This window comes from Manis pentadactyla, chromosome 4 (assembly GCF_030020395.1).
Source record: "Manis pentadactyla isolate mManPen7 chromosome 4, mManPen7.hap1, whole genome shotgun sequence".
Lineage (NCBI taxonomy): Eukaryota > Metazoa > Chordata > Mammalia > Pholidota > Manidae > Manis > Manis pentadactyla.
Window position 1 is genome coordinate 12,196,154 of NC_080022.1, and position 24,650 is coordinate 12,220,803.

The window sequence follows — 24,650 nt, forward strand, 5'->3', positions numbered from 1 at the left end:
GTTTCTCTGCGCCTCAGGGTCTCATCTATATCGTGGGCATCATGATAGGACCACCCCCCGTGGGGACATTGGCATGAAGTAGGTTTGGAACTCAGACCTGCCTAGTGCTCTCAGCCTGGCTCTTAATTAATGAGGCAAATTCTTTGTGTCAAAGCCAGAACAAATGGAAAGCACACACACCATCTCCAACGCCCCCAAATGTGCCCTGCTTCCTCCAGATGCCTACACATGCTCCCTCTGGGTGTTCCCCACTGGGACCTGTCCTCCCCACCTCACCCACCAGCCCAGTAGCAGGGGGAGCCTGGCACCAGCAGCCCAGGTGAGCACGGCTCTCGGTCCCCACGGCAGATGTGGCCTCACCTGCAATCGGTCAGACATGCAGAGGCAGGCGGCATGGAGGGCGCCGGGAACACTGGCTTCAGGGTCTGCCGCACACGAGCTATGGTGCCTTGGGCAAGTCACCTCTCTTCTCTGAGCCTCTATTTTTCCCTTCCATGAAATGGGTAGTAACAATAAGCCCAAATATGTGTACCTTGTATTATAGTAAGAAGTTGGTGTGAGAAAGTCGGAAAAGCTCATGTCACATGGACTGGCAGCTACTGAATCTCCTCCTCGGAGCTGTGATGCCTTTGGTTCAAATCCTGGCTCTACCACTTTCTAGCTGTGTAATCTCTCTGTGCCTCGGTTTCTTCTGTAAAATGGGACTAGGAATGGCCCTGAGCTCAGAGAGCTTCTGTGCGAATGGAATGAGGGGTGATGGTACACCTGCCCCACAGGCTGTCTGGAAGAGCCCTTCCCCATTAGGTGCAGAGCAATGCGTCCGGCACAGAGAGAATGCCCAGCGAGGGTGAGCTTCACGCCGTGACCCAGCCTGGGGAGACTCATCCCAAGCCCCGTTAGTCTTCGTGCAGCCCGGGCTACGACCTCTGCCTAAAATCTCCCAACCCCCTGCTTTTCTCGCCTTCTCTCTAACACACGCTTGGCACACTTAGCAAGGCTGGGTGGGGGTCCAGACGGCCACGGACCCAGGCAGGGAGGGAGCTTTGGCAGTCAGGACTCAAACCTGCACCCCCCCTAGGCTCCCTGAGCCCCTGGCCCTTCCCAGGGAACTGACAGAGCCACCCTGCCTCTGCTTCTGGCATCAACACACCTACAGGGTCCGAGCAGCGGCTGCAGGGCAGAGGAGGGCCTGCGAGGACACGCCCGCGGCCTGAGTGGGGAGGGGCTGAGCTGCTGGGCCGCAGACCGCAGGTGCTGACTCACAGGCTCTGCGGGGTGGTGTGAAGGAACCAGCCCAGGGGCTTCCTGCAGCTGGAGGGACAAGCTGGCTGGACTATGGCCCAGGGGACTGTGATCCATGTGGCCCCAGAGCAGCCCACCTACGCCGTGTGTGTGCTGGGCACCGAGACTCAGCTGGACGTCTGCAGGTGAGCAGGGCACATGCTGGGAGCGGAGGAGGTGGGGTGGGGGGCAGGTCCGGCGACGCTGGATGAGAAGGTTCCGCTGACACAGGGCAGTTGGCTCGGCCTTCAGGGGAGCAGCTGGAGAGATACGCCCTGAGGGGCCTGGGACACACCAGACTCAGGGCAGCGGTTCTTTGCCGTGTACAAGTGGGGGTTCCCCAGGGCCTCACCACACATGAAATATTACAGGGCAAACAGAACCATCTCCTTTTACCATTGAGGAAGTGGAAGTTCAGAGAGGGTCGGCGACTTGCCTAAGGTCACAGAGCAAGTATGCCCTAGAAGCAAGGCTAGACCCTGGGCTTCATGACCCATACCTAGTTCATGTTACCCACACCTCTCAGCCAAGCCTGAGTGCGTAATAGCATGGATGTGATGAGACAGGATCTGGCAGGGAAGAGGCCATGGTAGGAAGCCTGGCCCTGCTGTTGGCGAGCCAGGCAGCCTTGGGCAACTGAACCTCAGGTTCCTCATCTGTGAAATGGGGATAACACCCACTTTGTAGGGAGGTTATAGGGATTACATGTGAAAAACCATTAAAATGTTTAAGTAGTTAGCACAGTGCTGGGCATATCCCTGGTAGTTTTTCATTCATTCATTCATTCATTCATTCATCCACTAATTACTTGATTCAACAAAACCAACAGAATACCTATTACGTGCCAAGCCCTGTACCAGGCTCTGGTTAAAAATGGTCTAGGAGCGCTCTGGGTGGCACTGTTGCTCTCAGTAATAGGAGTAGTGGCCCCTGGTTCCCCCGTTCCAAGCGGGGCATCTGTGGTCCTAGAATGGTGCCCACAGGAGGGTCTGGGGCATTTCCTTGAAAGCGTCACTCACCACCTGAACTGGGTGGTGGGAGAACAGCAGTGAATGTCTGGGTGGCCTCCAGGGACGCGGAGGAGTGGCAGGAGACTGAGAGGTTGAGGAGCAAAGGACAAAGAGCCTCATGTCATCTGAGGCCACCCTGGCCCTCTGGGAGTGAGCGCCCCCTTCAGGGAGGCCGTGAGCCCTGTCACTCAACCCCTGGCCTCACATCCTGGCTGATCCTTACATCACACGTCCAACACATGGCTCCAGTGAGGGCCCAAGCCAGGCGGACAACAGACAGAGTGAAATCGGGGCAACAGAGGCTAGGAAAGTGAGGCAAAATTTTTTTGTTTTTTCATCTACTTTATACCTCTTTGGTTCTTCAAAATCTACTCTAGAAATTCATGTCTGGAGAGAAAAATATCAGTATGTCAGTGAATGCCTCTGAGTGATATGATTCCATAGTCTTTTAAGCAATTCCTTCCTTCCTTCATTTCTTCCTCCTCCTTCCCTTGCTCTCTCTCTTCCTTTCTTACTTCTTTATCCTGTATTAGTTACCTGCAACTGTGAAACAATTTGCCCCAAAACATAGCAGTTTGAAACAACAACGTTCATTATCCCAGTTTTTGTGGGGCAGGAATCCTGCATGGCTGAGCTGCGTCCTCTGCCTCGGAGCCTCAAAGCCCAGATGAAGGGGCCAGTGGAGCTACGGTTACGTTAAGGCCCTCCCGGGTCTGCTTCAGTCTCGCTCATGTGGTTGATGGCAGGATTCAGGGTGCTCCCTGTAAGCTGATGGGTGAAGGGCCCCAGTTCCCTTCTGGCAGCTGGCAGATCCTCTCTCCATCACTTGCCACTTGGGCTTCTCCATAGCTCACAAGGGGGCAGCCTGGTTCAGAGAGGTGAGCAGGGCCGGGGACAGAGAGGGAGGCTCCTGTGACCTTATCACAGAAGGGACAGCCCATCACTTTGCCACCATTCCATTGGCTAGGAGGGGGTCACTGGGACCACCCTGCACTCCCAGGGAAGGGGTTACACGAGGGCATGAGCCCCAGAGGTGGGGATGACTGGGGCATCTTAGAAGTCTGCCCACCACATACTCTTCCTGTACTTTCCTAATTCTCTGTAATGAATGCAAATGGATTTTGATACAAAGAACTTTATTACAGAAATAAACATAGAAAATGCAATCATAAAACTCATGTCTTTGTGACCTTCTAAGGGAGTTGTGCCTCTCTAGGGAAGTCTCCCATTTAGCATGAATCCACTGAGATTTATTAGCTTTTCTTCTGTCTGTGGAACTTCACTGTCTGTGGGTCATTCATTGCTCTGGAAAGGGCGGCTCTGAACATTCTTGAACGTGTCTCCCGGTATACCTGCACAACAGATTCTACCTAGGCATGGAATTGCTGACTTGGGGGTGAGCTAATGTTTGACTTGACAAGATAACACCAAGTTGTGTCACAAAGTGGTTAACCTCACACTCCCATGAGCGGTGTGTTAGTTTCCTTTGAACCACATAGTCTATCATGTGATTGTCCACTAATCCAGTGGGTGTAGGACCTTATCTCCTTGTGGTATTGATATTCTCATTTCCTCACTTTTTACTGAGTGCCTCTTCACCTGTTTACCGCTCATTTGTGTGTCGCCTCCTGTGAATGCCTGTTCACATCTTTGCCCATTTTTTTTCTATAGAGTTGTTGTTTTCATGTTGATTACCTAAGTTCTTTAAATATTCTGGATGCTAAGCCTTTTTGGTTTTATGTCCTGGATGTCTGCTCAGTTGCTACTGCTCCTTTCACGCTCTGCTGTCTTTCAATAAACAGACATTATTTCATCTAGTTGAATTTATCCATCATTTCTTTCATGTTTATTGGTTTTGTGTCTTGCTTAAGAAAGGGCATAAAGATGGCTCTGACATCTTCTTTTAAAAGTTGCAAACACCCATTCGTTATAAAAACTCTCAGTAAACTAAAAATAGAGGAGAACTTACTCAACTGGATAAAGAATATCTATAAAAATCTACAGCTATCACAGACAACAGAAAACCAAAAAGATTTCAAAAAAAACCTGTCAGAACACTAATACATTAATTCAGTAAAGATGCAGGGGACAGCATCAATATACAAAACTGTGTTGCATTTCCATATACTGACAATGAACAATCAGAAAGAGAAATCAAGAAAACAATCCCATTTACAATTGCATCAAAAAGAATAAAATACCTAGGATTAAGTTAAACCAAGGAGGTAAAAGACCTGTATGCTGAAACTACAAGACTATGATTAAAAAAATTTGAAGGAGACACAAATAAATGGATTAACTCCAAATGGATTAAAGACCTTAAAGTGAGTAAGACCTGAAACTATAAAACCCTAGGAGGAAACATAGGCAGCAAAGCTCTTTGTCACCCATCTTGGCCATGATTTTTGGATCTGACTAAGAACCACAGCAACAAAAGCAGATTAAACAAATGGGACTATATCAAACTAAAAAGCTTCTGCACAGCAAAGGACACCATCAACAAAATGAAAAGGTATCCTACTGAACGGGAGAAAATATTTTCAAATCATATATTCAATAAGGGGTGAATATAAAAAATACATAAAGAACTCAAGACCAAAAAACAATTCTATTTAAAAATGGGCAGAGGATCTGAATAAACATTTTTCCAAATAGGCACAGATGCCAACAGACATGTGAAAATGTACACTTCACTCATCGTCAGGGAAATGAAAATCAAAACAACAGTGAGATGTCACCCTATACCTGTCAGAATGACTATTATCACAAAGACAAGAAATAACAAGTGTTGGTGAAAATGTGGAGAAAAGGGACCCCTTGCACACTGTTGGGGGGAATCTACATTGGTGCAGCCACTATGGAAAACAGTATGAAGGTTCCTTAAAAAATTAAACATAGAACTACCATATAGGCCAGCAATTCCACAACTGGGTAACTATCCAAAGGAAATGAAATGCTAATTCAGAAAGCTATCTGCACCCCCGTGTTCACTGCAGCATTATTTACAATAGTCAAGACAAGGAAAAACATAATTGTCCATCAGTGGATGAATGGATAAAGATGTGGTGATGTGGTGTGTGTGTATATATATGTGTATATATACAATGGAATACTACTCAGCTGTATAAAATAATGGAATCTTACTATTTGCAACAACATGAATGGATCTTGAGAGCATTTTGCTCAGTGAAATGAGTCAGACAGAGAGACAGATACTGTATGATCTCACCTCAGGTGGAATCTAAAAACAAAACAAAACCCAGACTCATAGATACAGAAGACAGATTGGTGGTTGCCAAAGGGAAGGAGGGTTGGTAGTGGGCAAATAGTGAAGGGAGTCAAATGCACCAACTTTAGTTATGAAATAAATGAGTCTCAGGATGTAATGTACAGCATGGTGGGTACAGTCAGTAATACTGCATGGTGTATTTGAAAGTTGTTAAGAGTAAACCTTAAAAGCTCCCATCACAGGAGAAGAAAAACTTTTTAACTCTCTTTTGTCGGTAGATGGTAACAAACTAATCATGGCGATCATTCTGCAGTGTATACATATATCAAATTATTATGTTGTAGACCTAAAACTAAATGTTAGATGTTAGCTTTAGCTCAATAGCAATAAATCATTCAAAATATTTGAAAAAAAAAACAAAAAACCAACCCTACCGCCGACATCACACTTAGGGATGAGAAACTTGAAGCTTTCCCCCTAAGACCAGGAATGAGGCAAGGATGCCCCCTCGTCACTTGTTTTCACCATCATACTGAAAATTCTAGCAAAGGCAATAAGATAGAAAAGAAAAGGGATACTAATTGGGAAGAAAGAAATAAGCCTGTCTTCATTCTCAGATGACATGATCATCTATATAGAAAATCCAAAAGAGTTAACAAAAAAGTTCTGGAACTGACAAAGAATTATGGCAAGGATACAGGCTGCAATGCTTATGTACAAAAGTCCATCATTTTTCTATATTCCAGCAACGAACGAGTGGAATTTGAAATTAAAAACACAATACCATTTACATTTGCACTCCCCAAAACTAAATACTTGGGTATAAATATAACAAAATATGTTTAAGATCTATTTGAGGAAAACTACAAAAATCTGATGAAAGAAATCAAAGAAGTAAATGAGTAGAGAGATATTCTTTGTTCATGGGTAGAAAGACTCAATATTGTCAAGAGGTCAGTTCTTCCCAACCTATATTTATAGATTCAAATGCAATCCCACTTTGGGGATATTGACAAACTGATTATAAAGTTTATATGGAGATGTAAAAAAATCCGGAATAAAAGCCAAACAATGTTGAAGGAGAAGAACAAAGTTGGAGGATTCAGACTACCTGACTTAAAGACTTACTATAAAGCTACAGTAACCAAGACAGTGTAATATTGGCAAGGGAATAGAGAAATAAATAATGGAATAGAATAAGCAGCCCAGAAATGGATCCACATAAATATAGTCAATTTACCTTTGACAAAAGAGAAAAAGCAAAACAATGAGAAAATAAAGTCTTTGTAACAAATGGTGCTGGAACAGCTAGACATCCCCATACAGGAAAGGAACCTAGACACAGACCTCACATTCCTCACAAAACTAACTCAGAACAGATCACAGACCTAAGTGTACAAACAAAAATCTGTAAAACTCTCAGAAGATAACAGAGGAGAAAATCTAGATGATCTTGGGTATGGCAATGACTTTTTAGATACAGCCCCAAAGGCATGATCCACACAAAAAAGAATTGACAAGCTGGACTTCATTCAAGTTTTCTGCTCAATGAAAGACACTGTCAAGAGAATGAAAAGACAAGACACACTGGGAGAAAATATTTGCAAAAAATACATCCGATAAAGAATTGTTATCCAAACTATACAAAGAACTCTTAGAACTCAACAAGAAAACAAACACCCAGTTGAAAACTGGGCCAAAGATCTTAACAGACACCTCACTAAAGATATACAGTTGGTAAATAAGCCTATGAAAAGGTGCTCTGCATTATATATATCATCAAGAAAATGTAAATTAAAACAATCATGAGTAACCACTACACACCTATTGGAATGGCCAAAATAAAGGAACACTGAGAACACCAAATACTGACAAGAATGTGGACCACTGGAAACCCCTATTCATTGCTGGTGGGAATACAAAATGGTACAGCCACTTTGGAGGACAGGCACTTTCTTACAAAACTAAATATTCTCTTAACATATGATCAGCAATTACACTCCTTGGTACTTACCCAAAGGAGCTGAAAATTTGTAGCCACACAAAAATTGGCAGTGAGAGTTTACACTATGTTTATTCATAATTACCAAAATTTGGATGCAACCAAGATGACCTTCAGTAGATGAATGGATAAAAAGTTGTGGTACATCTAGACAATGAATTATTATTCAGTGCTAAAAAGAAATGTCTATCACCATAAAAAGACACAAAGGAAACATAAATGCGTATTACTAGAAAGAAGCCAATCTTAACAGGCTGCATACTGCATGGTTTTCCAACATTCTGGAAAAGACAAAGCTATGGCAACAGGAAAAAAATCAATGGTTGCCAAGGGTTTACAGGAAGGGAGGGACAACTACTGAGCACAGAGGATTTTTAGGGCAGTGAAACTGCTTTGTATGACACTACAGTGGTGGATACATGTCATTGTACACTTGTCCAAACCCACAGAATGCACAACACCAACAGTGAAACGCAATGTAAACCATGGACTTTTGGTGAGTATAATGTATTGATGCAGGCTCATCAATTGTACTGAATGAACCATCTGGTGCAGGGTGTTTGATGATAGCAAAGGTGATGTGTAAGTGGGGGCAGGAGATATATGGGAAATCTCTGTCCTTCCTCTCAGTTTTGCTGTGAATCTAAAGCTTCTCTAAAAAATAAAATCTACTTTTAAAAAATAAAGTGCTGTCTTTCATGTTTAAGTTTTGAATCAAACTGGAGCTTGTTTTTGCATATGGTGTAAGGGATCACATTGTTCTGTATATGGTGGGACAAATTTATTTAATTATTCATCCAATTTAATTATCGTCCATATGGATGAGCGATTGTCCCAGCACCATTTATTACATAATCTCCCCTTTCCCCAGTTATCTGCAAGACCACTTCTGTCATAGATCTAGTAGAATCTCCCTTAGGTCACCTCTGCCATTTGTCCTTGCCTGAGCCATTACACCACCATGCATGGCTTTATGGTAAGTCACGTCTTGGCAGAGCAAGTCCTTCACCCTTTGCTTCATTTCCTTAAGGAGTACTTTGACTGTATTAGCCCCTAGGTTTTCCATGTAAGTCTTGGTATCAACTTACCAAGTTTCATGAAAAGCTCTGGACTTCCAATGAATATATAAATCTATTTGGAGAGAATTCATACTTTTATGAGAGTAAGCCTTCCTAGTCATGTTTGTGGTATTTCTTTCTATTAATTTGGATCTTCTCTAATTGCTTTCTATAAGATTTGATCATTCTCCATAAAACCCTTACATGTCATTCATTAGATTTATCCTAGATATTTTACAATGTTTTATCCTAACATAAATTATATGTTTTTTTAAAATTATGTTTTCTGACTATGTATTGCTGGTGAATAGAAATGCAACTGATTTTTTGAATTGAGGTATCATTGATACACAATCTTATGAAGATTTCATATGAGCAACATTGTGGTTACAACATTCACCCATATTATCAAGTCCCCCCTCACACTCCATTGCAGTCACTGTCCACCAGTGTAGTAAGATGCTATAGAGTCACTACTTGTCTTCTCTGTGCTATACTGCCTTCCCCATAACCTACCTATATTGTGAGTGCTAATTATAATGCCTCTTAATCCCCTTTTCCCTCCCTCCCCATCTACCCTCTCCAACCCCTTCCCTTTGATAACTGTTAGTCCCTTCTTAGAATCCGTGAGTCTGCTGCTGTTTTGTTCCTTCAGTTTTGCTTTTTTGTTATACTCCACAAATGAGTGGAATCATTTGGTACTTGTCTTTCTCCGCCTGGCTTATTTCACTGAGCATAATACCCTCTAGCTCTATCCATGTTGTTGCAAATGGTAGGATTTGTTTTCTTTTTATGGCTGAATGATATTCCATTGTGTGTATGTACCACATCTTCTTTATCCACTCATCTACTGATGGACACTTAGGTTGCTTCCATATCTTGCCTATTGTAAATAGTGCTACAATAAACATAGGAGTACATACATCTTTTTGAATCAGGGATCTTGTTTTCTTAAGGTAAATTCCTAGGAATGGAATTCCTGGGTCAAATGGTATTTCTATTTTTAGTTTTTTGAGGAACCCCATATTGCTTTCCACATGGTTGAACTAATTTACATTCCCACCAGCAGTATAGGAGGGTTCCCTTTTCTCCGCATCCTTGCCAGCATTTGTTGTTCCTTGTCTTTTGGATGTTGGCCATCCTAACTGGTGTGAAGTGATATCTCATTGTGGTTTTAATTTGCATTTCCCTGATAATTAGTGATGTGGAACATCTTTTCATGTGCCTGTTGGCCATCTGAATTTATTCTTTGGAGAAATGTCTGTTCAGATCCTCTGCTCATTTTTTAATCAGATTATTTGCTTTTTGGGTGTTGAGGTGTGTGAGTTCTTTATATATTTTGGATGTTAACCCCATGTCAGATATGTCATTTATGAATATATTCTTCCATATTGTAGGATGCCTTTTGTTCTGCTGATGGTGTCTTTGCTATACAGAAGCTTTTTAGTTTGATATAGTCCCATTTGTTCATTTTTGCTTTCGTTTCCCTTGCCAAAGGAGATGTGTTGAGGAAAAAGTTGCCCATGTTTATATTCAAGAGATTTTTGCCTATGTTTTCTTCTATGAGTTTTATGGTTTTATGAGTTTCATTCAGGTCTTTGATCCATTTCGAGTTTACTTTTGTATATGGAGTTAGGCAACAATCCAGTTTCGTTCTCTTACATGTAGCTGTCCAGTTTTGCCAACACCAGATGTTGAAGAGGCTGTCATTCCCCCATTGTAAATCCATGGCTCCTTTACCACATATTAATTGGCCATATATGTGTAGGTTTATATCTGAGCTCTCTATTCTGCTCCATTGATCTATGGGTCTGTTCTCGGATATGCAACTTGTTTTTGCCTCTTCAGCTTACTAACTACCTTATTAATTTTCTACTCTTTCTCTTAAGCTTGTAAATTCCTTTGGGGTTTGCAGATAATCATATTGTCCATAAATAATGGCATGTTTTTTTCTTTTCAGTAAGAAAACTATCTTTTACTTTTATTTTAAATTTGCCTTTACTTTTTATTCTCTTATGCAGGGGCTATAACCTCCTGTACAACGTTGAAAAGATGTGTAAGAGTGGGCATGCCTGCCAGGTTCCTGATCTTAGAGGGAAGGTTTTCAAATTTTCACCATTAAATATGTTTGCAGTGGGGTTCTTGTTTACCTTTTATCAACTAGCTATGAAAAATCTGATTTTTGTGTAGTGATATTTTCACTTTCTATTTTTTATTTCCTTGATCAGTCTTCCCAGAGGGTCATCAGTTTCTTTTCTGTTTTGGCTTCATTGATTTACTTGTTTTATATTTCAAAGATTTCTTTCCATCTTTGTTTTTTCTATCTGGGGAGATTACATTCTATTTTCTTTTCTTTTTTTTTTTCCCTGTACTTAATTTTCAGCTCTTCTCTTCTTTTTAAATATATGGACATTTAAGGCATAAAGTAACACCTTTAGTGCCCCCAAAGTTTTGAAATGTAGTATTTTAACTATTGCTCAGTTCTAAGTATTATTTTTAAATTTCCATTAGTTATCCTTTGACTTGTAAGTTATTTGGACTCCTAGCTTTTAAATTTTCAAATGTATTTTAAAATAGACTTTATGCTAGTGATTTCTCACTTAGTTATATTGTGATCAAAGAATATGCCACTTATACTGTATGTTATGTATCCTTGAACATTTTTGCAACTTGCCTTATGGCCAGTTTACATGGTCAATTTTTTTAGTGATCCATGTGCACTTTGCTTGGGAAATGTATATTTACTACTTGTGGGGTACAGAATTATATATATGTCCACCAAACCAGTGTTAATTGTCTTACTAATTTTTTTGTCTGCTTAATCCACTGTTAATTGAGAAAGAAGAGTTGAACTCTTCACTTATGATGGTGGATTTGTATTTCTTCCCATATTTCTTTCAATTTTGCTTTACACATATTGGGGTTATGTTATTAGGTGCGTACAAGTTTAGAATATCTTTTAGGTGAGTTGAACCTTATATTAGTAGGTTGTAGTCCTCTCTAATGCTAAAAGTGTGTTTTTTGTCTAAAAATTAATTTTGTCTGATATTAATATGCCCACCCCAACATTCTTTTGGTTAGTGTTGATGTAACACATCTTTTTTCCTATTTTAAAAATTTCACCTTTTCTGTATCCCTATATTTTAGGTGTGTCTCTTATAAATATCATATAGCTGGATTTAGTTTCTTTATTTAAACCTAAACTCTTTTAACTAGTAACATTAATTCATTTAGATGTATTTTGATTATTTATATATTTGGATTTGTTTTTACCAGTTCATTTTTAAATTTTTATTTGTCCATTTTTTTCTACATTGTCTTTAGTTCTTTCCTTGCCTAAGTGGAAACTTCCTGTTCTTTTTTTATTATTGCATTTTCTCCATTTTTATTCTTGAAATGAATACCTTTAACTTTCATTAAATTTAAATTTAAAATTTTTGTTAAATACCTTTAAATTATAATCATAGAATTTTAACTCTGTAACGTCTAGAGCTAAACACTAAATTCCCTCATCAATCAAAAACCTCAGAATGCTTCAACGCTCGTTACCCCTCCCGATTTACATTATTACCTTTTTTAAAATCCCATGATTTTAATATTTTATAGCCTTTTTTATACAGACAATATTTGTTTAGATTTACCAAAACTGTTCCCATTTTATTTGCCCACTCTTCTTTCTTACATCTCAGACCACGCTGTGGCAACAGATATCTTCTTTTTAAAGTATGTCTTTAGAACTTGCTTTGGTGAACATGTGTTGGTTTTAAAATAGCAGTTTTTCTTCATCTGAAGATGTCTTTATTAAAATATTATTTTGTCCAGTACACAAAGTTCATAATTGTTTTTCCAAAATAGTTCGAAGATATGACCCAAATTTCTTCTGCCTTTCATTACTGCTGTTGAAACGTCTGCTTTCAATCTCATTATTGCTCCTTTATTGGGGATTTGACTTTTCTCTCTGGATACCTGTGCATTCTTCTGCTTCACCACCGGTATGTGGGGGGGGGGTGCACAGAGAAAAGAGCCCTTGGAAATTACCCTCACGTAATCTCATCGGTGCTTTAAAAAGTGTATTATAACCATGATCCAGTTGCTTTGGAAGGGGAAGGACCTTCAGAGTACTGGTCTGCCATGATTCCAGAAGCGGGATCTGTGTGATTCTTGGCAGATGCACAATCCTACGTGTGTACGTTTGGGTGCTGTAAATTTCTGGGAATGCACTCTGCGCTGTGCATACATCTAGTGTGTGTGTCTTTGGTGTGCACATCTCTGCAATTTTCCTAGCTCAGGTGTAAGCCCTCCGGGTCAGAGGATTTTCTTTCTGTTTCTCACTATTTCCTGACAGCCTCACAGTACTCACTCCCACGATCAGCATCAGACTGGCTGCCATCTGGTGTTGACACTTGTTGGGAAAAGGAAGGATGCTGGGGAGAGCAGTGGTGGGCTGGCCCTGCCTCAGGGTGTCCCTCTGTCCCCCCCATCTCTCTCCCCCACAGCTCTGCCCCTGAGGGCTGCACATCCTTCAGCATCCATGCTCCCCCAGAAGTGGTTGTGGATGTTGCCCACAGCCCTCCAGCCAAGAAGAAACCCGCAGGTCCCTCCAAGTGGTCCCTGGACCCTGGGCTGGAGGTGAGCCTGAGGCTGACGGCTGCTAGCACTACCACGGGTGACCTCAAGGTGAGAGTGGAGCTGTGGGCGGGATGTGTGGGAGGAGATAAGCAGGTCACAGCGGGTTAGCTGCTCAGAGTCCGTCCAGCACTGACCCCCGGCCCCAGCCCTGGCGGGGCTTCTCTCTCTCTCTCGAAAAGCTCATGAGGCTTGTTCCAGCCACATGGTCCTCACAGACAATACAGGGATGTGAGGGGGTTACGGAGGCCAGGGTTTTGACTAAATTCGTTCATTCAGCAAATGTTTGATAATCACCTGCTACATGCCAGGCATAGCCAGGCACTGGAGATACAGAAATGAACAAGACCGGTAAGATTACAGCTCTCACGGGGCTTACAACCTGTAATACACAATTCAACAATTGCGAATGGTGGTGAGTGCTGGGCGCTCACAGCCAGGCGGCCCCAGGAAACCTGGCCAGGCCTTGTGTTTAGCATCATGTGGCTGCTGTAACGATCACCGCAAACGACTGGACTCACTGGACAGAAACGTATTCTCTTACAGTTCTGGAGGACGGAAGTCCCAAATCAAGGTGTCTGTAGGGCCACACTCCCTCTGGAGGCTCTGGGGAAGAATCAGTTCTTTTCCTCCTGCAGCTTCTAATGGCCACCAGCATTCCTGGACGTGTGGCTGCATCATTTTGATCTCTGCTTCTGGGGTCACCCTGCCCTCTCCTCAGTCTGTCAAATGTCCCTCTGACTCACTCTTACAAGGGCACTTGTCATCAGTTTTAACACCCACCCAGATAATCAGGATGATCTCATCTCAAGATCTCTAACTTAATTACATCTGCAAAGATCTCTTTTTTCCAAGTAAAGTCATGTTCACAGGATCCAGGGATTAGGATGTGGACATATCTTCTGGAGGACTACCACTCAACTCACTGTACCCCCTTAAGACCCTCTTTTATGCATCACAGTCATTTGAGTGTCCTGCTACCCTTCCAGTCCCACCCGCTGGGGTGCCCCCAACAGGCTAGAACCACTTCTCACCCATCTCTGTCTTCTCAGCCTCCAGCCCTGAGCTGCCACATAGCAGAGGTCATTAGTGTTTGTCGAATGACTAAGAGAAGTCACTAGGGGTTTGTTACTGTCCTATAGGTTCAGATTTCATACTGTGGACCGAAGACTAACCCAATCCAAGCCCTGCTCTACATCACCGGGGTGGGTAAGTGATGACCACGGTCCGGAAGTCACTTCCCCTGCCACACACATCCTTACAAGGCGTCTCTCCAGAAGAAACTACACCTTGGAGCTCACTTGAGACTGAAGGACTAACAGCTTCTAGCTAGTTATATATCTGGTAGCTCGTAAATATTCCTTCCCCAGCAGTGAACCACAGAGAATACAACCGGGGAGAGAGCTTCAATTACATCTTAATATTTCCTCAACTTAGGAAGTGGTACAAGAATTTTTGACATATGAATCTCTATACATGTTTGACACTTCAAATAATTATAAGAAAAAATAGATGATGACACTGTCATATACAATAATATAGACCAGTATTCCCCAGTTCCAGTTCCATTATTTTGCCATTTTCACCATCCCGTCTTCACCATTTTTGCCATATCAACAATCTACCTAGACTCATATTTATTTAATATTTTTCTTTAAAGTACATTTTTGACTCAGTCTAATCTTGAGCAATATCATTTTATTAGTATCTAAATGTGCATTCACTGTATGAACAGTATGTGAAATCTTGAAGTGTCATTTCACGAATGACTCTTATTCATTAATACACATTTAAATAATATTAATATGGTACTAACTCAATGCCAGGCATTGTGCTAAAACTTCACATTTAAACTTAAACAACGATTCAATGAGATTGGTGCTGTTATTACACCTGAAGCAACTGAGGCAAAAGAAGTAAATAGATTGGCCTGTGGCTACAGAGCTGGTTAGTGAAGGAGCCAGGAAGCCAGGCCAGGAAGCACTATGCTGCTCTGGCCCAACATGAATGGGTGGCTCTGGATTCGTTTAAGAGGTCACCCAGGTCAACCCCACATTCAGGCTCACAGGGTCAGCACATCACACTGCGGCACAGGGGTCTCCGTCTGGGAACCACGGTGTGGTCTTGTGTTCCAGTAAGGGGGAAGGTGTGCTGTCGCAGTCACGCCATCTGGACAGAGTCAGGGGGCATCTGGGGCCATGATTTGTCCCCAGTGCAGTCACAGTACACATAATGAGAAGCCAGTGGGGTTGGAGTCATCACTGTGACCCCACCTGAAGATCCCTGGGGCCAGAGGACGGGGCCAGAGGCTTGGAGAGCTGGGCCGGCAGGGGCTTCAGGCCAAACACCCCATCGGGGTGGTTGGGAATTCTTTCTGGAAACCCTGAGGGATGGCCAGACATGCAGGGTCTGGTCGGCATCATAGCTGTGCCTGCGCCCCAGGGGAGAATGAGCGTGGTCAGAAGCCCCGCATCTGTGCATGTCTTTGAACCTGTGTCTCAGCTCCAGGGGCGGGAGAACAGGCTCCTGGGGAAAGCATCGTCCACTGGGGCCTGAGTGCCCCCGCCCTGTACCCTCACCAATCCCTCTTCTTACCGGTGTAATTTCAGAAATCTCCTTGAGCGCGGACATCACCCGCACTGGCAAAGTGAAGCCGGCCAAAGCCAGGAAGGACCAGGTACCGCTCAACTTCAGCCGCCCTAAACGCTCTCAACTCTGCTGGGTTTCGCCTCTCGCGCCCCCTGGTGGTTTTGGGATGAATAGCGGTCTGTCTCGCATATCCCCTGTTAACTGAAAAAGAGACACAAGTTATGAAGAACAAGAAAAAAAATTAAAACCACCATTACCATTTTGGTTTATATATTTTCCAACTCTTACAAAACTAAGCTTTCACTAGTTGTGAGTTCAGAGTCTGTGTTGTGCTACAAACTGAAAACTACAGGGCCACCCAGTTAATGCACCACAGAGAGAAAATTTGCTGGCAGGTCTCAATTTCTGCCTCAAAAATTCCCTACCCCAGCCTTTCACAGCCGGTGGGAGACATTCCCATGGTACTGCCTAGATGGAGTGAATAACAGACAGAGGACTACATGGCAGGGGGTGGGAGAGGAAAGGAGCCAGGTGGGGGCAGGGAATGTATGTTGCAGAAAGATGGGGTGGTGGGGTGTGCAGGTGATGACTAGTCTTAACAGGGGTGCATGAATAAAGCTCTGGGTGTCCCTGTAACCCCAAAGCTTCTGCACAATATATATGTTTTTGGTATCATTAATATACACGTACATGAACAACATTATGGTTACTAGATTGCCCCCATCACCAAGTCCCCCCCACATACCCCATTATAGTCACTGTCCATCAGTGTAGTAAGATGCTATAGAATCACTACTTGTCTTCTCTGTGTTGTACAGCCTTCCCCGTGCCCCCCCCCCACATTATGTGTGCTAATAATAATGCCCCTTTCTCCCCCTTCTTCTTCCTTTCCTACTCATTCTCCCCAGTCCCTTTCCCTTTGGTAACTGTTAGTCCATTCTTGGGTTCTGTGAGTCTGCTGCTGTTTTGTTCCTTCAGTTTTTTCTTTGTTCTTACACTCCACAGATGAGTGAAATCATTTGGTACTTGTCTTTCTCCGCCTGGCTTATTTCACTGAGCATAATACCCTCTAGCTCCATCCATGTGCTTCTGCACAATTTTATGCTGGCGAGCACTTTAGAAGGACATAACCTGTCAAAGGATGACGATCCCTTTGCAGGGTCAGTCAAAAGTAGAGGGAAGAATTACAAGTCTGGGAGTGGAATCCATCCTTATGTCCCACCCAAGACAGTCCCTGGGGGCAAATGCTCCCCTGAAAATAGAAGACGTCATCACTAGTAGACCCCGCCGGGAGGGGCTGCTTAATTTGCTTTAATCTCCACACAGACAGTAGCTGGCTGCCAAGAATAGCAGCAATGCTTTGGTGAAGGAGGAATTAAGGGTAACTATTAAGATTAGAATCTTGACACAATATTTAGCTCAGTTTGGTTTGCCAATCCAACAGTTTTCAAAAGCTGTTAAAAATCAGTTTTTCTGTCTTGGGCTCCTTTTTTTAAGAGGATGAATTGCATTTTTGGTGAATTTGCTTATGACATGGGGGCAGGCAGAAATCTCCCCTTGGGAGCAAGGAGCTACCTGATGTGGGAGCAAGGTGTGTAAACTGGGCAAGATGTGTAAACCACGGGGTCCTCAGTGTGTCCCATCTGTGCTGGGTGTCCACAGAAGACCTGGACCTGGGGGGCCCGTGGGCAAGGCGCTATCCTACTGGTGAACTGTGACAAGGACAACCCCAAGTCTCCCACCATGGACTGCAAGGATGACAAGGTGTCTAACAGCGAAGGTAAAGAGCCCCCAGAGCTGATGGGCACAGAGCTTTGTCGTTTTATAAGGCCTTCATCCTGAGCTTTGTAACAGCCCTCAGAAACCAGGGTTGTTGGAAGCGTGTTCTTGTTAGCATGCCTGCTGCACAGGTGAAGGAAGGGTCAAGGGCCCTGAGAGGGCGAGCAACCACCCCAGATCACACAGCAGCCAGAGAAGAGCTGGGACCAATGCTGGGTCTCCCAATGCCTCCTCCAGGCCCCAGCTTCCATGCCCTGGCCCATTGCCCAACCTGTACTTCGCTCTTGGGTCAAACCTGGGTTGAATAATTCAAAACAAAAGCCTGACTACTGCCCCAGATTCATATCAGAGCAGCCTGAGGCCCGGCTGTATGCTGGGCACTGCACTGACCACTCCAGGACTACTAATTCACATGCTCCTTCAACACCAGGCTCAGAAGTACGTACTAGGCTCACCCTCACTTTACAGAGGGGAAAACCGAAGCATGGGGGGGTTAAGCAATTTGCTCAAGGTCACACCGCTAGTAAGTCGCAGGCTCAGGATTTAAGCCTGGACATCTCAACACCAGGGCAGGTTTAGGGGCACGAGGGTGGTGGTGGGTGCAAGGTCTCTGCTGGCATACCTCTGCAGTGTGGCGGGGGGTAGAAGACACATTGCCCACCTGCACTGGAGGAGGGCGCTAAGGGGCTGAGGTCGCTGGCCAGAGCAGCTGCTTGGCCTTCCTGGGCATTGCTAGTTAGCGCAGTAATGGATGCATTTTGAAGCTGCAGGCAATAGGCCTGGCCTGATGCCAGAGGGCAGGTGCCACACAGCACTTGCACACAACATTAATCAAAATAGCCGGTGCCCTTTGTGGGTACTCCCAGGATGCTGGGCACTGTAATAAGCACTTTATACACATGACCTCACTCCTCCCTGTGCGTGGGCACTAGCCTTAGCCCTGTTTATTGATGAGGAAACAGAGGCACCAAAACCTGAAATAGTTCCTCCAAGCTCATGCAGATCCAGGGTTCAAACCCTGCTGACCCTGCCCTTAACCCCGAGGCCATTGCCCAGCTGCGCTCTCCCATGCCTCTGCAGGCCACTGCCCTGGGCTGCTTCACTTCCCCACTCAGGCCTGGGGAGAAACCCTTCTGCTCAGCCATCCCACAAACAGTTATCAAGCACTTGCTGTGTGCTAGTTGTTGCTCTACGTGCTTCTTAAGCTCATCCTAGTGGGAAAAGACCAAAAACTTGATCAGCTCTAATTCTGAAATGAAAAGCATCATTTAAATACTGGAAAGAGCATGAAGAAAATCACACCAGGCAGCATGGTAAAGAGTGGCCTGAGGGGAGGGCAGACGTGGAGGAAGGGAGGGCTCGGGGCCGGTGTCTCAGGCCACCTCCTTCTTATTCCAGACCTGCAGGACATGTCCCTGGTGACCCTGAGCACGAAGACCCCCGCGGACTTCTTCCTCAAGCACCAGCTGGTGCTCCACGTGGCCAAATCTGAGATGGACAAAGTCAGGGTGTTTCAAGACATTCGTGAGTCACCCTTGGCTGACATCTGAATGTTCCCTTTCTGCCCCAGCTAATGGGGTCAGCCCCTTCACGCCCCCTTTGGAAAATAACTCCTGATCACCTACTATGTTCTGGGTTCTGAGAACAAAGGATACAACAGTGAGCAAGATGGGCAACATCGCTACCTGTAACCTTCTAGAAAAGGCACATAGGCAAAATGCAATCCGACAAGATGATGTGGTGCTGGTGGGCACTGGGAAGGAAACAGCCTCCTTCCCAGGGACTGTTAGAATTGTTCTGTATGTGTCTCTGTCACACACACACACAGAGGACTCTTGTTTAAAGAGATATTTTTTAATCTAAGTGGACTATATGAGTCATGTAGAATTGGTTTTCCAAGACCCTGCTAAGCAAAGACATCAGTAACCTCTCAGGAGCTCAGGAGCACCTGCTACTGAGCGTCGGGTTGGGTTCTAGGCACAGGACATAGAGCTAAGAACATGAAAAGTCCCCACCCTCACATCACTTTCATCTCAGTGGTTGAGAGAGACAATGTACAAAATAAGTAAAATGCCAAGTATGCCGGGTGGCATTAAGAAGGAGGTGTAGGAACAGCCATGCAGACACCAGGGGAAGGGCATTCCAGGCAGAAGCAACCACAGGTGCAAAGGCCCTAAGGTGGGGTTGTACCTGGGGGCTTGAGGAATGCCGGGAGGCCAGCGTGACTGGAGTACAGTATGTAAGGGTTAGGTGGTAGGTGAGGGTAGAGAAGGAAGGGATCGAATCCGGTGGGCATGGAATGACTTTGCCTCCTAGTCTGAGGGATTTGGGGAAAGCCATCCAAGAGTTTTGATCTGACTTACTTCGATTCCAGATCTAAGTGATTAGACTGACATTGATTCGGCAACAAACTAGTTCCTTGCCTCCCTGTAGGCATCACCTCCTCCAGGAAGCCCTCTCTGGCCCTCCAGAGTTCCCTCCATCACAGCATTTAATCCTGTTTGTGATTTTGATTGTCTTTGCTCCTCCACACTCACCCAAGAGACTGGGCATCCCTGGGGACCAGGACAGGGACTATCTCCCTGGTCTCTTCAGGTGTCAGCTGACAGCAGGTGCTTGGGAACGCATCAATGAATGAATGAATGAATGAATGAGTGAGTGAACTGTCATGTATATTGGACTTCATAAAGTCGGGAATGACCCAGGACCCCCAGGAATGGAATGATGGTCCCCCCCCAGACAGGGGGACCCTGTTCCCACTGAGGCTTTAGTCCCTTTCTCCTAAGGGGAGGCTCCAGCCAGAACTAACTGTGAGGTGACATGCGGTGGCCCTGGGAAGACATCAGCCCTGGGGAGAAGACCGGGTCTTCAGAGGTAGGGACGCAGACCTGAGCCTCCCTTCTGTCTCCTAGGTGGCAAACAGCCCTCCAAGTACAGGGAGGTCCTGGGGCCACAGCAGCCCTCGCACCTGCTGGAGCTCCCTGGCGGCCAGCAGAGCACAGACTTCTACGTGGAGGGCCTCGCTTTCCCAGACGCCAACTTCCCAGGGCTCATTTCCCTCACCATCTCCCTGCTGGACATGTCCAACCCGGTAGGCCAAGATGGCCCGGGGGGGACCTGGGCTTCTAGATGGTGGCCCAGCTAGATGGGGGGTGTGCACGGCCCAGCTGGGGAGGGGACTCCAAACAGCCGCTGGGAAGCAGTAGGTGTTGGACCCTGGCTGCGGTGACAGCCCCTCCCATGCCCACTCCCTGCAGGAACTCCCCAACATCCTGGTTTTCCAAGACAGCGTGGTGTTCCGCGTGGCCCCCTGGATCATGACCCCCAACACTCAGCCCCCGAGGGAGGTGTATGTGTGCAGGTGAGGGGTGCTGGCATGCTAGGCGGAGGGGCACGGATACACCAGGAGCCCCGGGTCCTCGCTGCCGGCCCACCGCGCCTGCTCTGTGAGTGCGGTGGATCCCTGCCGCCTCTTGCTGAGGACTTGCTGCTTGCTTGGAGGCATGAAAAGGCAGGGAGATGGTTACTGTCCTCGCCGTTGTCCCTAGCCTGCCCTGATGCTGGCTGAGCCCTGCTTTAGCGCCTGGTCACCCACAGTTTGCTACACCCGGAAGATGAGAACCCTCAGTCCCTGGACCAGGCTTCTAGGGCTTCTCCGCATGTGGCCTGTGGACCTGCCACACCAGAAGCCCCGGGGGCTCATTCAAAACCCTGGCCGGCCTCTGAACTGCCAGGTCTTGTCCCTGGGGATGCGGCCATCTGCATCCATCCTGCTCTCAAGGGCACCTGTCAAGTCCACTGGGGTCTCCGGAGGACCCTCCTCCTCTTTCAGCTGCTCTAGGGCAGAAGGGGTGAGAGTGTAACCTGGTGGCCAGGACACAGGCTGGAAGCCAGCAAGCCTGGGTTTGAATCCCAGTGCTGCCCCCAGGGGGCATGACCTTGAGCAGTGACCCCTAATTCTGTCCTCCTCGGTGGAAGGGCTGCTTCCCCTCATGGACTGTTCCTAGGGTTCAGTGAGACAATGCTATTAAAAGCAGGAAGACAGGACGAGGCAGGCGTCTCTGTCCAGGCCACAAGCGTCTCCTGAGCACCCACTGTGCACCTCCCCCTCTGGCCAGGCCTGAGCCCCTGCCGCACCCCTAGGGGTCCTTTGGGGGCCCAGTGTGCCCCACTCAGAGCCCTGCCAATGCCATGGCCACTGAATCCCAAGCACTAAGGAGCTTTTTTTCTCTTCTTTCTAGGACATTTGAAAATGAGGACTTCCTGAAGTCAGTGACTGCTCTGGCCAAGAAAGCCAGGTGCAAGCTGACCATCTGCTCCAAGGAGCAGAACATGGAGGACCGGTGGATGCAGGTACGTGGCCCCGCGGGGCAGGCGGCCCGGGACATGCAGGATGAAAGCCCCCGAGGGCCAAGGGACGCCTGGGGACTGGGGCTCTGAGGCTTGGCCAGGCCCCTTGCTGGCTACCCTGGGGTGGGCAGGGCGTCAGTTGCCTCTGTAGGTCCTCATATGTGGGGTCTCAGGCAAGTGATTCAATTAGCATGTACCGTGGGCCACTGCATGCCTGCCATGGTCACCAGGATGAAAGCCGCCTTCCTGCTTGAAAACTTTCAGACAACGTCCAGAAATGCTGCCAGCTCAGGTCCCTCCAGGCCAGCCTTGCTGGGCCCACCCACCCGGGCCCACCCACCCGACCGGGTCCACCCACCAGTCCGGCACTTTCCATGGTTCCCATCTCCTCCTTCTCAGCCTGTCCCCAGGGCCCTCCCTACCTGGCTGCCCCCCTCACCCAGTGCCAGCCTGCCACCACACCGACCACACGGCATCACCACTGTGCTTCTGTGCCAGTCTCCCCCATCATGCCAGGGCCTGCATCTCATAGCTAAGCACCCCAGAGGGCGGCACAGGGCTGTTGGTGGGCTGAACTGAACCTCCTGGCTACCCCCTTGCTCTGCCCTGGGACTCTGCCGTCCCACGCTGGCCGCCTGCCCCCAGCTCCGTATCTTTGCCCGTGCTCTTCCTTCCCTCTGGCTGCCCGGCCCATCCTCCGTCCCATGTCCAGATCATGCCTGTCCAGCCCCCGCTCTAAAGCTCCCCCGCCAAAACCTTCCCCAATCCCTCCAGCAGGAATCCATCCCTCTTTCTTCAAACCAAGCAATGTCCTCTCTTCCTTTTTTATCACTGCATCTGTGTTAAGTTGGGTTGAACTGCATAGAATTACTGGCATAGCACCCTTTTTCACCTCAGCCTAATAGTACATGTCCCGTATCGCATCTGCCTCCTCGATTACAGGCAGGCTGTGCACCAGACCTGTCTCTGAGTTCTCCCCCTTTTGCCCCACGGGCTGGGCCCTACATACCCCACTGGGGGAGGGGTACTCTCATTCCTGCCCTCCAGGCCTCGGCTTGGCAGTGTTGTCCCCAGGAAGTCTCCTCTGACCTGGCCCAGCCACATCAGGAGCATCCTCTCTGTTCCCCAGACTCCCCGCTTCCTCTCCCATCACCTCCTAATGCTGGTGCAAGTGCCGAGCTCCCTGGGTCTCTCACCTGAGGGCAGGGCCTGGGGCTCATCCTCCATGGGACCCCGGCACCCAGCAGCACCCAGCCGGGCACTCACCAGGAGTGGGACTGAAGGAGGGCGCTGCGGCATTTCACAACCTGTTTGGGCAAATACACGACAATAAGCTCGCCTTTCTCAGAGCCCCTGCTCTGGGGTTGACTATCACCCGAGTCTGAACACAATCAGGAGAGCATCATGGGTGGTCCCACCCCCATCCCTGTGCTGGGCGTCAGGACCCGGCAGCATGCACACCAGCCTCCCTTCCGCAGGATGAAATGGAGATTGGCTACATTCAGGCCCCGCACCAGACCCTGCCCGTGGTCTTTGACTCTCCTAGGAACAGAGGCCTGAAGGAGTTCCCCATCAAGTGCGTGCTGGTAGGTGCTGGAGGGGTGGTGGGGCCCGGACCCCCTTGCCTCGAGGTCTCCTTCCTCATTGCTGCTCTCCCCACCCCACGGCGGCGTTCCGGCCCCCATGGCGGCATTCCCGCTTGAGCACAGATCAGGCAGGTGACTGTTAGTTTTGCTATTAAAGTGATGCGATCTGGCTCCTCCCAAAGCCCTGTCCAGCTATGAGCTCACCTTGTCCTCAGGGTAACCCTGCCAAGGATACAGGTCAGGCTGGGCATCCAGCGTCTTGCTCCACTGAGGGTGCTCTTACTGTGGTGTTGGGGGGGACCAGGAGCAGAATCTACCCCAACAGCAGCTGGAGGTTCTGTCTTCTGGTGGGGGGGTGCTCTGGCCTTCAGGGGCTCCACCGAGGTCAAGGGCTTGGGTCTCAGGATCAGAATGGCCATTTCCTGGGTGTGACTTTATCAGCCCAAGATTCTACATGTGTTTGGGGATTGGGGAGGCAGGTAACATAGTGAGTCATGCTCCACCCACCTGGCAGGTTCGTGCAAACTCAGCACAGAATTACTATAACAATAACAATGGTTGCCTTCATTGAGCGTCTTTCTGCGTCAGTCCCAGCACTAAAGGCTTTACATGCACTGACTCATTCAATATGTCTGATGATCTTTCGTATAGATGTTATCACTAGGCCCATTTTATACATGAAGAAACTGAGGCTCAGAGAGGTGAAGCAGCTTTCCCAGGGTCACACACAAAAAGAGTGGAGAAGTTGGAATTCAAACCAGGCCCATCTGACTCCATGGGCACAGCTCTTAACCTGTGTCTCCCTGCTTCCCCTGGAGGTCACCAGACCCGCACTCTGAGCCCTGACAGTCCCTTGACTCCAGGCGCTCAGAGGAAATGGAGGAAAGAGTGTGGGGTGCAAGGCTTGCTCCGATGTATGGCTTCCAAGGGACACCCTGCACCCCAGGGGAAAGGGAGGCGGCCCCGCCCACACAGGAGGCTTTGAGAAGAACATGAGTTTAACTCAGCAACTCGTCGGAGTCGTGCCTACTGTCCTGAGCTGAGAGGTGCCAATGCAGGGACTTCGTTTGGTTCACGGTGTCTCTGCCACAGAATCAGGTTTGCCTGTCCAGGAGCAATGGGACAAATCAATCAGCTGCC

At 47.0% G+C, this 24,650-nt stretch overlaps 1 protein-coding gene across 1 annotated transcript in view; it reads left to right on the top strand.

Moving 5' to 3' along the window:
* The first annotated feature begins 1,254 nt into the window (after nt 1-1,254).
* PADI4 (peptidyl arginine deiminase 4) overlaps nt 1,255-24,650 on the top strand; it is a 30,284-nt gene continuing 6,888 nt past the window's right edge. Inside the window, exons 1-10 of the mRNA XM_036914411.2 lie at nt 1,255-1,427; nt 13,077-13,257; nt 14,349-14,415; nt 15,816-15,883; nt 17,458-17,575; nt 18,973-19,098; nt 20,487-20,665; nt 20,832-20,935; nt 21,816-21,927; nt 23,403-23,510. Coding sequence (XP_036770306.2) covers nt 1,336-1,427; nt 13,077-13,257; nt 14,349-14,415; nt 15,816-15,883; nt 17,458-17,575; nt 18,973-19,098; nt 20,487-20,665; nt 20,832-20,935; nt 21,816-21,927; nt 23,403-23,510 — 1,155 coding nt within the window. The 5' untranslated portion in view covers nt 1,255-1,335. The remainder of the gene's footprint in view (nt 1,428-13,076; nt 13,258-14,348; nt 14,416-15,815; nt 15,884-17,457; nt 17,576-18,972; nt 19,099-20,486; nt 20,666-20,831; nt 20,936-21,815; nt 21,928-23,402; nt 23,511-24,650) is intronic.